This window comes from Corvus kubaryi, unplaced genomic scaffold (genome assembly GCF_017639235.1).
Source record: "Corvus kubaryi isolate FWS band 111438036 unplaced genomic scaffold, C.kubaryi_AGA036_p1.0 split1-131, whole genome shotgun sequence".
NCBI lineage: Eukaryota > Metazoa > Chordata > Aves > Passeriformes > Corvidae > Corvus > Corvus kubaryi.
Window position 1 is genome coordinate 20,661,411 of NW_024582073.1, and position 14,984 is coordinate 20,676,394.

Sequence of the window (14,984 nt, forward strand, 5' to 3'; positions counted from 1 at the left end):
GAAGTGGGTTCCTGAATTTCTGGTGTCATGTTTGACATGAAGCTGTTTCTTAGTAACTGACTGTTCAGAGATTCCACGTAACTTCAGTTACTTCTGTAGCATACACCCATCTCTGATTGACTTAAAGCCTTATACTTGTACTGACTACCAGGCTCAGGTTTTTATTTGTCACTGTTAATGAAAGTAGTCCATCATCTTCCACTTCATTCAGAGGAAATGGGAAATACTTGTATAACGACAATAAAAAAACCTAGGAAACAAACTTGTCATCCTTTAAAAGGGTTACACACAGAAGTCTCCAAAAGGAGCCTCTTTTCCCTTTACTGTCATGATGCTTTGGGAAGATGTATGCTGTTGCACTCAAACTTTGAAGATATCACAGCCTTTCTTTATTGCTTTTATTGGGGTATTGTAGTTAAAATTACTGAATCATTCAAGGACTTCGCTTAACTTTTCTCCCTATAGTATTAGGGAGGGTGATTAAATAACCTTTTGTTTTTAACTCTTAGTTGAATTGGAAAATTTGTTTTTATCATGATCTCTGTTATGAAATTTGACTAAATACTCAGATTTTAAAGTAGCATAAAAGTCATTGTGTTAAAAGCATGAAGTTCAGGGGTTATGATGTCAGAGAGTTACAAACTGTTTCTCTTGCATAGGTGTTTTGTCCCAGTCTTTGAATTTTTTGTGTGAAACTCGTATCTTCCTTTTTGCAAATGAAATGCCTATTATCTAAATGTAGAATGTATGGTATTATGTTGGTATTAGAATAGCTTTGGTATTACAATATGATTTATGACTGGAATATACTGGACTCTTCACTGTTGCTGTGGAGTATTAACATTGTTTTAGTTTTGTATTTCATTATGTTCCATTGGGTCTTGGATTTTGTTCAGTATAATATTAAATTACTGCCACAAGCATAAAACACCATTCTGTTATAATTATTTTGAGAAATCAGCAAAAAACTTCTCTCCTGCTGGTATTTTTCTTTCCAAAGGAAGCTGGCCAAGACCCAAAGCAAATGTTACATTGTTTAGTATGAGAATTGTATATAGAGTGGATCTTAAACTCTTAGTGCTTGCAGATGCTGCCTTTTATGTAAATGCTTACCTCTTTATAATATCATGTAATTCATTTGATCCTATTTTTGAAGAGTGTTAATCCTACAACAGATAATACATTTAAGCCTATTAATAACACAGCTAACTGCTTGTTTTCTCTGTTATATATTCCCAGATGTTGACTTACTTTGCCGCATTTGAGGTATTCTTCGAAGAAAATCTGCCAAAGTTATTTGCTCACTTCAAAAAAAATAACTTAACTCCAGACATCTATCTAATTGATTGGTAAGACATTGAAAGTGTAATTCCTAATGTGTGTAACATACAGCTCTGTGTCAGTGTTCATGACAGAAACTGCCATGTTCTTACCTGCTTTAATATTCTTCTAAGATAAAGGCTTTATTTTTTGTTCAGTACATGAGTTGTCAATCTAAATCATTCCCACATACTTCTGTGATGCTTAACATTTTCCTAACATTTATTATTGTACTTGTGTTAAGTTGGAAGTTTATTTTGGAATACTGCTGGATAGCAGTGTTTATCCATATGTAGTGCCTGTTTGAATTGATCTTCTGAGAAAATTTGTCTATTGCATGTGCAGGTGTGTACCAGGGTTGTCTATTCAGAAAATACTGCCAGTCTTGCACTTGAAATGTATACTTTGTCCTGTACAGATCAGGAAAAGCCTAATTAAAACATTTGTCCATACAATGTAAAACTCGAAGCTACAGAAGAGCTATTGCACTTAGCAGACAGGCAATTAGAGTATTTTGATTAGATGAAACTGTTTTGCCTTTTAGTTCTAGTATAATCAGAATATTCTCTTTAGAGAGGAAAGAAGACAAAGATCTTATTTGTACTTCTGCCAGATTTCAGTGTGGTATTATGCACTCCAGATTGAGTGTTTGCATTTGTGCCTATCAGACCTTGGTTTGGGGTAGTTAAAATGTCTCTTTTCAACAAGACTTTGTTGTCAGTTTTCCAATGACATTAAAGATTTTTTGTGAAAAATTGGTTTGCCCTTACATTGTTGACAACATCTTCTGTTCTCAGATATCTGACAAATGCCTTAAGTAAAAGAATAAATGCCCAGTGGTAACAGCGGGATTTTTTCCCTGAGATTAGTAAGGTGTTCTTTTGGAAAATATTTGTAATGTTAATGCAACTTCACCTGAACCTCACAGGCAGTACCCTGATCTTTAAGACCTAGTTGGTAGCACTCAACATGTTGCTGATCTCTTAAACAAAAATACATTTGAAGTAAATCAATCCAATACAAGCTTGAAGTTTGAATACATTAATTTTCATAAGGTTGTAGAATTTCTGAAGTATTGGAACAGTCCTCTGAGATCATCCAATCTAAAAGCACTGCTCAAAGCACAATTAGAGCAGCTTGCTCAGGACCTTGTCCCTTTGGGGTTTGAGTATCTCCAAGGAACGAGACTCCACAGTCTCTTCAGGCAACTCTGTTCCAGTGTTCAACCATCCTTGTAGTTAACAAGTTTTTTTATTTTCTTATGTTTAAAATGGACTTTCCTGTATTTCATGTACTTGTTGGATCTCGTTCTTTTACTGGATACAACCAGGAAGAGTCTGGTTCTGTCTTCTTTTCATGTTCCTATCAAGTGTTTTTAGACATTTAGGTCTAAGCCATCTCTTCTCCCAGCTGAACAGTACCAGCCTGCTCAGCCTCTCCCTCTGTTTCACATGTCCAAGCCTTTCATCACATTCATGGTGAGCTGAACTTGCTCCAGTATGTCCATGTCTCTCTTATACTCGGAAGCCCAGAGCTGGCTTGCCAGTGCTGAGTAGATGGATGACCTGCCTTGGCACACTGGCAGTAGTGTTTCTTCTGCAGCCCAGGAGTTTGTGAACAATCTTTGCTGCACAGGCACATTGCTGGCTTATATTTAGCTTGGTGACCACCAGAACCTCCCCATCCTTTTCTGCAAAGCAGCTTCTTGTTGTCCTTAACATCCATTGGTAGATTCAGCTCCAAATGGACTTCTCATGCTGCCTTTGCTTGATTTGTGTGGTTGTATATGCCTGTTGTGCAGAGGGTGGTGTAACATGGGCTTTGTGTGACTTGGCTGTTACACTGGGATTAAATTTTAATGCATCATGTTTCGGGGAATTATTGGGGGTTGTAATGAATAGGCTCATTTCTCCCAACATTTAATGGGAGAAATACTATGAGAAGGACTTCATGAGTGAAGGCTGAGAATATTAAGTTGAAGTAGATCTATGCACAGAGAATGGAAAAAGTACTAGCATAAGATAGAAGGGAACAAAGAGACCAGAGGCTGGGGTGTTCAGTGATAGAGGAAAGATGTTGAAATTGTGTTGCCTCAATGTTCTGAAAAGCCTGTGTGTGGAGGAAGCAGTTGAATAAAAGGGACATCAGAATAAGATGACTGTAAACGTGGTAGAGTAACTGGATAGACAACACTGAAATCACCAGGTTATTGTATTTTTAATGGACAATAATGTCAATAGCAGTCCAGAAATTACATCAGCCTGTTACATGATGGGGATGATCACCTCACCAGCAGGGACACAGACAAGGCAGAGATATTTAATGCTGTCTTCGCTTTGGTCTTTAACAATGATGATGTGCTTTAGGGGTCCCAGAGCCCTGAGCTGGAAGACAATGGCTGTGAGGATGATAAACTTCTATTCAACCCTGAACTTGTGTGGGATTTACTGCTCCAGCCTCATGGTCTGTGACACCTGATGGGATTCATCCAATCTGATGAGTATGATGGCTGATATCATCATGAGACCTCTCACAATGACTTTTGAACAGTCTTGGGAATCTGGAGAGGTTCCAATTGTCTGAAAGCTGGCAAACGTTGTCCTTATTTTCAAGAAGGACAAGCTGGGTGTCTCTGGAAACTAAAGGCCTGTCAGTGTCACTACAGTGACTGGTAAAATTATGGAGAGGGTTATTCTGGGACGTATTGAAAGACACCTGGAGGATAGCACAGCCAGCACAGGTTCACAAGGTGAAAGTCCTGCTTCACAAACTTAATTTCCTTTTATGACAAGGTTACCCACCTAGTTGGGTAGATGTGATATTTTTAGACTTCAGTGAAGGTTTTGATACTGTCTCTCACAGTAACCTATCTGGATTCTGCAGCTGGGATGGGGCAACCCCAGATCATGGACAGACTGGGGAAATGAGATGCTGGAAAGGGACCTGGGGGTGCTGGTCGATGGCAAGTTGAATGTGAGTCAGCAGTGCCCTGGCAGCCAGGAGGCTCAACCCTGTCCTGGGTGCATCAGGCACAGCATCACCAGCTGGGCAAGGGAGGGCATTGTCGTGCTGTGCTCTGCTCTGCACTGGGGTGGCCTCACTTTGAGTCCCCATGGCAGTTTTGGGTGCTACAATATAAGAAAGACATGAAACTATTAGAGAGTGTCCAAAGGAGGGCAACAAAGATGCTGAAGGGCCTTGAGGGGAAGCCGTGTGAGGAGCAGCTGAGGTCACTTGGTCTGTTCAGCCTGGAGGAGACTGAGGGGAGACCTCATTGCAGTTCCAGCTTCCTTGTGAGGGTAAGAGGAGGGGCAGGCAATGATCTCGTCTCTCTGGTTCCCAGTGTAGGAAGTTGTGTCAGGGGAGATTTAAGTTAAATATTAGGAAAAGATTCTTCTTCCCAGAGGGCAGCTGGGCACTGGAACAGGCTCCCCAGGGAAGTGATCACAGCACCAAGCCTGGCAGAGTTCAAGAAGCTTTCAGACAATGCTCTCAGACAATTGGTGTAATTCTCAGAGTGGCTCCTGTGCAGGACCAGAAACTGGACTCAGTAATCTTTGTGGTTCCTTTCCAACTTAGGGTATTCTGTGATACTAGTTGGAGATGATGCTATCATAAATAAGGTGATTGTTATGTAGGAGAAACTAAAATTGAGCATCCTCATGGGACAGGCATGTTAAGATCATGCTGTTGTCTAACTATGTTGTAAAGAAGAAATCCTGAGAAACAATACCAGAAATTAGAGATTTAGAGAAAAAGACTGTTTTGACAGAAGGTTGAAAGTTTACATTCCCTTCAACAATTTTATTTTGATAGAATACTCTTTATTGTATTTTATTGAGTAAACATTTGTGATTAGTTTTTCTTTCTTAGTACATATATAGGGTAAAAACCAAAACACAAAACCAAAACAAACCAAAAAAGAAAAAAATTACTGACTTGTGAGCAAAGAACTGAAGTGATGAAGTCTGTGTTGAAGTGTTATTGAAGTCTTGAGGCATATCAGGTCCCCCCTCTTGTTACCTCTGTGGGTGTTAAGAGCACTTGAAAGAAACTTCAGTCAGGAGTGACTGTGGATGTTGCTTCTCAAGGTCTTTGTATCAGTGAACTGCCAATTAGCTTTTCTTGCTGACTACCTGCATCCATATTCAAGCTGTTTATTTTAATTCCAAGGACAACTTACTGTGTTCCTTCCCATCCTTAAAGAGTTACAGCACTGTGATCTTGCACAGGGATGTAGGCTATTTGAGGGAGACCTGCCCAATACTGCATTCAACTTTTTCACACTTGTCTTGAACTACACAGCTTGTACCACTCAGTCTTTAATTTTGTTAGACAGTGCAGGTTGTATTTATGTAAAACTTACATATTTTACTTAAATATATGTTTAAGTGTATTCATATGTGTGTATGTGCATACATATACATACTTTTTACTTCAAAATATTTTGATCCTGTAGGAAACAGATTTAGATTTTTTTTCTTTAAATTGCCACTAAGAGTGTGGCTGCTGTGTGTTTAAAGTCAGGGAAGAATATGGTACAGTGTAGGCAGAGTAGGCAGACCTTTTGCTTGTAGGTAAAAATCTCTGTGAAACAGCCTTGCTCTAACATTAATTTTATTTAAATGAACATTTGTTCTGAGCTCCAAAGGGATGCCTGCAGTTATTCCAGGGGCTGGTGTGGTTAATGTGCAGGCATGTGTGCAGTAAATCCCAGCCGGTGCCAGCTCTGGGAGGCTGCAGTAGCCAGTGCTGCACAGACCAGTTGCTGGGAAACCCTCCTGCTCCTGCCACAATTACAGTGGAGTCAACTAGTCTCCTTTATGCTTCTTCCTGTAACCCGTGCTGCAGGGAACAGCAGTAAACTTGGTGCATTTAAATCATTTTTGAAGGGATATGTTCCAAGTAAAAGAAATGCTGTAGGTGGGCCCAGCTGTGCAGGTTTTCTTGGAGCTGGTAGAGGACTTAGAGAGGAGAGCCCCCCTGCTAGTTTAATTCCACTGCTGCCCTCTATTATGGGAAAATTCCAAGGACTGAATAGTTTAATTTAAAGGTACTGTCACATGATTATTGGGGGATACCTGCCACAAGTAAGGCATCTCATTTAAAAAGGACCCATGTGCTTTAAGCCTAAACTCCAACTGATAAATCTTGTAGAAAGAATTCAAAAGCTATACAGGGTTTTACTTTTTTGGGTGAGTATAAAGGGGATCAAGTGTGAAAGAGCCATAAAGGGCAACATGCAGTCAGGTTCACAGAGAACAGAGGGGAAGTAGTGTGTCTGAACAGCCCAGTCTTGGCCTCTCACTCCATCAGCTGATGTTCCGCAGGCTCTTGTGAGCAGAGTAGAATGTGGATGTGCCAAGGACACATGCTGTCTATTTATGGCCTGCTGCTACTATACAAACACTTCTTTATCCCTACTAATAATTATAGCCAGGGGCTGTGTTTGTACTGATGGATTGATCAGTGGTTCTTTAGTATTACGTGGACTGTGATTGTGCTCCGTGAACATGAACTTCCTATTAACACCATGTGTTTGTTATGATAAAGGTCCAAGCCACTTTGTGTGACCATTTTTAGTGGGCACTTCCAGTAAAGTATTTGTAAGCTTGCTTTCTGTTACTTTAAGAAAAGCATAGTCCATGTCATGCCAGCAACTCTCCACTCCCCCCAAAAAATGCTCTCTTGCAGTCAGTAGTTTATATTAAATACTATTTAGTTTTTTTTCCAAATAAGAAACAAAGTAAACACTTCCACTTTTGTTTTAGACTGTAATAATTTTAAAATTTATAGACAGGGGAAAGGAATGTGTAGTGCAAGAATACATAAGATCTGATTTGCAACAGTGTTGTGTGTGAGTTGCCAATCCAAAATTTGGCCTACCTGTCTGCATTGCTCCTGCTAATATCTTATAAAGACTATTTAATTAAAAAATAAAGAAAATAGAAAAAAGAGAGGGGAGAAGAGAAAGTGAAGGAAAGACGCATGGAGCCTATGATTATCATGGTAGCAGTGCTTTGCTTTCTTGATGACTTTATGGTCATATGCTTTCCCTGTGAGCAGCAAACCAGCCAGGACTTCATGCATCTACCTCAAGGTACACTTTCATCATAAGCAGGGCCAAGGAAGAGCAGGAGCATTTGGTGCTTCTTTTTTTCCTCTTGCAAACAGAGAGAGGCCAGAAGCCTGCACCTGCATTGCTCTGACACTGGATATGTCTGTGTGAGTTATCTGTGTTGTCTGCACCTGCGACTTAGAGTGGGTTGGAAGAGAGCTGCAGACAGAAGTCATCCTGCAGTACAGCGACAGCAGGTCATGTGCAAGGAGTGTGCCACTGCTGCTGAAAGGCGCTGCTGGAACTGCTTCAGTCTGGCAGCTACTTTATTACTCTCATAAATTTCAGCTGCATTTCAGACCAGTCGCTCAGACATCTAATAAAAAATGTCTTTCAGTAGGAAATGTTTGAAGGGATGAAATGCTGTATCCATTCTAAGCAGTGATTCCTACTGATGTTTCACTGCTTATTCTAGGGGCCCAGTCTCTGCTGTTAGGGCTTGATGCATCAGTTCCATGCAAATATTAATAAAAGTTAATTGCCTTGTTAAGTTCCTGCAAATGGTGCTTCCTTCCAAATTATGAAGAGTTCAATGGCAAATACCTTATTTGATGTGACAGCTTTTTTGATGTAAATCCTTTCATATAAAAGTAGTGTTCTAATAAATAGTTCTTTTGCCAGTTAATTTTCTGCATAGTTGGAGACAAATGGGTTATTCATGTTAGGTCTGAATCATGACAGAATAATAGCTTTTGTGAATAAAAACAGGTCCAAAAAGTTGGCATGGTTACTTATCTTTGACCCAGACTTGCTTCTGCTTGGGTGTTTGCCCACTACTTGGTGATCAGGAAAGGACTCAGCTGAATTGCTTCCTATTACACTGTTCCTTTTAAATTGAAAAGCTGTTGGTGTTTCCTGTACATGTGTGTACAGACAACAGTCTTAATTCTGCCATGTAGATATTCTGTGACAGTACAGTTTTATATGTGTGTGACTGTGCAAAAAGATTGAGAATATACAAAGTATATGAAGTCTGCAGTGCAGGATCAGCCAGTAACCCAAAGAAGGAGCTTGTATCCTGCTCTTCTTACACCTTCATGTATGTGTGATGAACAAGTGTGTGGGTTTTTCATCCCAGGCTTCGACCTTTTGTTTGTTTATTTTTATAATTCTAACTTAGCTTTTTGGAGAACAGGATTTAAAATGTTTTCACTTGTTATAAGAAGATTGCAATAAGATGTAAAACTAGAAAAAACAGTAAAATCCTAAGGATCATAAAGCTGCAATTCACTTGTCACCTGAATTTCTGCAAATGTTAGTTTCGTCTGGGTGTTTATAAAACTAATATCTTTTCCCTTTTTTATAAAGTGTGCTGATTTACACAGAAGTCATATACTTAACAACACATCATTCAAGTAAATTTTTATATAGTAAAAAACAGATAATGCAGAAAACCTTTGATTATTAGACTGCTGTGAAAATACATTACTTCATATTCTATACCTATATGTGTGTGTGTGTGTGTGTGTATCTGTTCCATTTTATCTTTTTAATGTAAATCCAAATTTCCTAAATAAAAAATTGGAGGGAATAGAGGGTAGTTTTAAACACATGAAAAATACTGCTCAATTCAGCGTACTTGAAAAGGAGTTCTTTGTTAAAAGCTGTGGGAAGGTTTGATTGAAATTTGAGCCTTTGCTGACCTCTGCCAGGGAGAGAATTCTTAGCAGTTTTATGGAGATTTTTGTGCAGTGCATCTGTGGAAAAGTTCTCTCTGAATTCTGAAGGAAAAAAAACACTGTAACCCTTTCCCCTGATACACTGTTAAGTGATTCCAGGAAGCTTAATTCTCATCGCTTGCTATTAGGTCATTGTTGGCGGCAGTGCTCACGCTCTGCTGCGTAGCCAGATGCTGGATAAAGGAGAGAGGAGGGAGAAACTTTTTGTTTCTGGCTGCAAGGCTGTCAGCATTTTGGTGAAGGAAGAAATGTGCTGACGGTAGTTAATGAGAATACAGTTTTAGCAACTTAGGAGGAGGTTGTTCCTTCTGGTATTACCCTTTTGCTTCAGGGATCACATCCGTACAGGCACACTGAGCCACCATCTTATCACCACAGTCTACACCTCTCTGGACATCCTGCCTTGCCTGTTTCTCTCAGCTGAAGGGAGTTCAAGCTGATCCTTCCTCCAAAACTCATGCTATTATTACTTTGCCAGTTAATCAAGCCTGGGACATGAGAGTTAATTTTATTCACCTCCTATATCTGCATCACAAAATTCCCATTGCAGTTTGTCTTAAGGTTCAGCTTTTTGTGTTTTTGCAACTCAAACTGCATCAATTCTCAACTCTGAAGCGATGATTAAATAGGCCTTTGATTTAGCTGTGTAAAACCATGTATATTGTTTCTTCTGGTGTGATCCAAGAAAATCAAACTTGGAGACCATGCGTTAATGGTTGTACAATTTTATATTGTGTCATGGATTGGTATGCTGTGACTAACAGAAGTACTTTTGAAATATAAAAAGGAATATTCAATTACAAATATTTGAGAAGCTTCAAACATACTGATGATTGGTGTGTGTACCTCTGTGAGTATCCAAGACTTCTTGTCCAGTAACTCTGAAAATTTTGTCCTGCTTTTCAGGATATTCACATTGTACAGCAAATCTCTGCCACTAGACTTGGCTTGTCGTGTCTGGGATGTGTTCTGCCGTGATGGAGAAGAGTTCTTATTCCGTACAGCGCTGGGAATACTAAAACTTTTTGAAGATATTTTGACCAAAATGGACTTTATTCATATAGCCCAGTTTTTAACAAAACTACCAGAGGACTTGCCTTCAGAAGAATTCTTCGCATCTATTGCTGCCATTCAGATGCAAAGTAGAAACAAAAAATGGGCTCAGGTAAAGAGGATGTCAATCTTTGGTAACTGGTGATTGTACTTACAGAAATGGGATTTGGCCACGTCTGGAAGAATGTTTTAGCACAGCTGGTGTTATTTTATGGGTAGGTAGGACTGTGTAGCTCACTCCATGCTCTTAGCGTACTTTGAGGTGAGTGGATTCCCTCAGCTTAAACTCCTCTGGAAAGAGAGACCTCAGTCAACATTCAAAATTGAAATATTGAGTGAAGTTTATGAAATAAAGTGTCACACAATTTTTAAAATTTATTAATTCCAAAGGCTGCTGGCAACATTACAACCTGATACTTAAAAGCAGAAATCTACTCCTTGGGAGAAGATGACAATTTGTCAGGACACACTATCATACAGTCATCTTAATCTTCTTGAAGATCTCTACTCTGCCTAATTTTGGGCTCTACAGAAGTGATTGCATCTCTTGACTTCTGTATTGGGATTTAGTATGGGATTTCAGAAATTGTTTTATCACCGTAATTTCAACTAAATTCCAGTGTAAAGAAAAAAGATGTCACCTGAATGTGGAAATCATTAAGTGGCTGTAACAGCCATTCATGTCAGAGAGTGGAAGCTCCCCCACTTTTTTTTCCTTCTTTGTTCAAAGCAGCAATACAGCCCACTTTGTGAGTCATTCCATTACAGAGCTCTGCCCATTTTATCCAGTTGCTTTCGTGCAGTGAAAACGAAAGGTGGTGTTAAATGTAGTGGTTGGGGGAATTCACGTGCAACTGGGTTTTCCTGGTTCTTTACTGGGGTAGCAGTGTCTTTAGATGCTGGGGATTTCCAGCTTTCTCTTTGAGATGAGGATTTCTAACCTTCACAGCAGGAGTGGCTCTACAAGTTGTTCATTGTGTGACCTTCCTTCAACATGTCATGTGTGCATGAGGATTGCATTCCAAATAAATTCCCAGCCTGCTGCTGCTTCCCTCATGGAGGAGGAGAGATAGGGGTCCTATTCTGCCAAGTACCCAAGTAACAGGCTTCAAAAGTGTATGTTGGGGGGGAGATGATGTTTAAACCTTTGTTAAATCTGTTTCTATCCACCATGTCACAAGGACTTACAGGAGAGGTCTCTTGTCAGTGGAGAGTTTCTCTAAATTTAATTACATTTGATAGTTAAAATAGTATTGCTCAGACATAACTGGAAACTCTTCAGAATAAATTATTGAGTAATTTTTTAAATCTAATGCTTTTCTTCTCTCTCATTTCTTGAAATGTCTAGATACTGGCTGCTCTGCAGAAAGATAACCGGGAAATGGAAAAAGGAAGTCCTTCACTCAAACATTAACATGGGGTTTGCCTCCAGTGACTCCCAGGAAAAGAGCTAAAGTGGCAAAAGTATTGATTACTGTTTGACATGTATGAGCCTGCAAATCAAAGTGTTAGTTCAGAGTTCTATTTAGTAGTAGAATAGCCTTAAGGGGGAGAGAAGAAAAATGAGGAGGAGTAAAAAAAAAAAAAAAAAAAAAGGAAAGGAAAATAGGGGATAAACCCCTTATAAATTAAACCTAGGCTTAGCCTTAAACTTCTAGTGGTATGAGCATATGCTGTGGAGAGCATTACACATTCTATACTTCTGCTGAGAGCAGTCAAACAAAATAATATCAAGGGTTTGGGGTTTTTTAAAATTTTTTTCTTTGGTGTTTTAAAAGACTGGACATTCATCAATATTGGTTGCTTTGACAGCTATTCCCCTGTTTCATTCTTAGGCAGGATATATTTCCAATACCTGTAACAGTAACTGGATGTGGATTTTAGATCACTGGTGCTGGAATTTTAAATGATGTAAGGACCATTTCTTTAGAAATGCTTCTGATTTTATAGGCTGGGGGTCCCATTTACCAAAGAAATCATGTAGACATAGAACCACACTCCTTTCTTTAATAAGAAAAAGTTAAGTAGAAAGTAAACTTGGAAGAGAAGTCAAACTAGCAGTGCAAAACTAATTATTCTTCAAGATGCCTTGGAAATTTATTTTTCCAATATGGACTGGGTGCATATGGAGGAAATTCCATTCATCAGACTAGATTCCAAACTCACCAAGAGCATTCTAGTATTAAGGTGGCATCATTTCCCAAATGTACTCTCTTTCCTCTTTTTAAAGCCAAGGTCACATCCTACTAAATGCATGTTTCCATGTGTCCCTCTACTGGAGCAGTGCTGTTTCGGGATGTTCTTGCCTACCAGCTGCTTACTCCTGTGCCATGTGTCCAGTCATGGAGATAAAACTGTGGACTTAGCAGATAAACTGAGAAATGGTTAAAAGCAATTTTGATAGTTACTTTAAGCCCAGCTTTGCTCACTGGCAGAACTGAGGAGGAGGTATGGTAGGGGAGCAGTTAATGTTTGCCAGTGTTGCTGCTGAAAAAAAAAGGTTTTGTGGGATCTCCCAAAGCTGCTGCTGCTGCCGCAGTGGGAAAGTTATGTGGAGCTGATCCATAGAGTGACAAGTGAAAGAAGTTTATTGGGAAATGTGCCAGACATCATAAGTACAAGCTGTCATTTCTGAGCATTTTATCTGACCTCTAATACATGAGAGCAAGTTACAGCAGCAGCAAACTGCTGTTACATAAATCCTTGTACATCTTAGATCCTCTCTGCATTCAGGTGAATGTTGAAGGGCAAATCGTGAGTGCCTCTGATTTACAAGAATATTTATTGCATAGTGTACAGTGTAAAACCTATTTTATAATAATGATGATCATTGAAAAGGGAAATGTAACTGAAGCAATATTTGTGTTAACTGTGAACAGGCGTTATAAATCCTCCAGCTGTATGGTCAGCGGTCTCCCAGTGCTCTTCAGCTGGTTTATGCTGATTATTTTGGCATTGTCCAAATAAAAACCAAGAAGAATAGTTGCACACTGCTCAACTCAACATACAATGTAAAGGACTGTGGGACGTAATCAAAACATGGTCCTTTGGTACAGACATTATTTCTATGAGGGATAATTTGATTGTAATAGTAAGAAGAGTGAGAACAAGACTCCCTGGTAAGTGAGGACTCATAGTCACTTTGAAAGATGTGTAATGCAAATGCAGCCTGCAAGTCCAATACCTCACTGACCTCTTCTCCTGTCCACTTTGTGTACCTGGTGTAATGGATGTGGTTTTTTTGTTGGTCATCTTAATTCCTCCACAAGGCATCATCTAGGTCATCACTTACTGAAAATAGATGTTAAGATGTGATAGGAAACGTGTTAATTCACTCAAAATTTGTACAGAATTTGTCCTCCAATGACTGGTACTTGTTGCTTTGAAGTGCAATAGAAAGCAGGAAGGTCAGTAAGTGTTTTTTGATATTACTTTTTCTATTACTACAACAAATATGCCTTTCCATGAAGAATACGAGAGGCCATCCGAAACATTTGCACTATGCTGTCAAACGGTTTTAAACACAGAGATCACTTTTTCCTCAGTATACAGTTTTAGGTGGTACTGTAACTGGCTTTGTGGTTTAAGTCTTCATTGCAACTACATTTGTATTTTCTTTTAAAGCGAGTCTACAAGTGTGGCTCATTTGTCTGGTTAAAAATGCTTTTTTAGCTATTAGGTACCTTGGCAGCCATCAACAGCCTGTTCTTTTTCTCTTCTCAATAAGATGTTGAATGTAACAGTGACAGTGGGCACAGTTGTGGGGAAAAGGCCTGCTGCAACACTTGTGCACTGTTTGTTACTTGCAAATGTAATTACTTTGTTTTGTGATTTGATCTGTTCTTAGAAGTTGTATATATTTTGTAAAGGATTTCTTTGTGTATATAAGGTATGTTCTTTAATGAAGAAACAGCAATGCAATAAGGAGCTTTGCACAGTTTGTTTTCAAACAAAATACATGTGAAAAAAAGTCACCTGCCTAAACATGCAATTATTGCAACTTCTCATTAACTTGATTTGAAGGTAATGCCTGAATTTTGACAAAAACAGAGATGAGTAGTAATGGCATAGAATTCCTTGCCACTGAGCTTTTCAAGTTTCTTGCAGTATACCAAATCTCTTAATTAGCTATTACAGAAATCTTACTTAAGAAATTCAGGGAATTGCATTTAAAAATTTGACAATTTTATTGTTCAGGTGCTTGAAAGGATCTGTAACAAGATGCATGAGATTTTCTTTTATGGAGCAAATGTCCCCATCAAGCAGACTTTTTTTCATGTGTTCAAGGCAAAATAAAACTGCTGCAACACATCAAAAGTACCACTGTACCTGCAGCAGATCAGAGAAACCAGAAAACTCCAACCAGCTTTGGGATTCTTTACAATCTGCACTTTATAATAAAGCAGTTTTGCAACTTCAATCTGCAGTCAATCATTAATGTTATTTCATTTAGTAAACAATTTCATTTGGAAAAAGAAAAGGTACCTTGTAACAGCTTATTTTTGAATGTTTTAAAATAAGAATGACATAGAGAGAAGTGTTGGTACATCTCCTGTACATCATGTTTAAATTGGGTTATGTAGTTACCATGTTTGTTTTGTTTAGATATGTGTATCAAACTGGAACTTTTTTCAACTGTAAATATATGGTTTTGTTAAATAAAGTCATGTAAAGTTATCTTAATCAGCTACTGTCAGTGTAATTCAGATATTAAAAATTCCAGTACTTGTCTTGTTCTTCAAAGGTGGCTTTGCAGTTTTTGTCTGTTCAAAAAGAGGACTTTGGGCCATTTTTGTATTGAAGGTGGAGGACTA

General features: G+C 38.8%; 1 protein-coding gene across 3 annotated transcripts in view; it reads left to right on the forward strand.

Annotated features, from left to right (window-relative positions):
• The window catches only part of TBC1D14 (TBC1 domain family member 14), a 65,391-nt gene extending 50,538 nt beyond the window's left edge, over window positions 1-14,853 (forward strand). For all 3 annotated transcript variants that reach the window (XM_042052933.1, XM_042052932.1, XM_042052934.1), the window contains 3 exons: window positions 1,240-1,349; window positions 10,024-10,282; window positions 11,519-14,853. In XM_042052933.1, the coding sequence (XP_041908867.1) occupies window positions 1,240-1,349; window positions 10,024-10,282; window positions 11,519-11,584 (435 nt within the window). In that variant the 3' untranslated portion in view covers window positions 11,585-14,853. The remainder of the gene's footprint in view (window positions 1-1,239; window positions 1,350-10,023; window positions 10,283-11,518) is intronic.
• The last annotated feature ends 131 nt before the right edge of the window (window positions 14,854-14,984 follow it).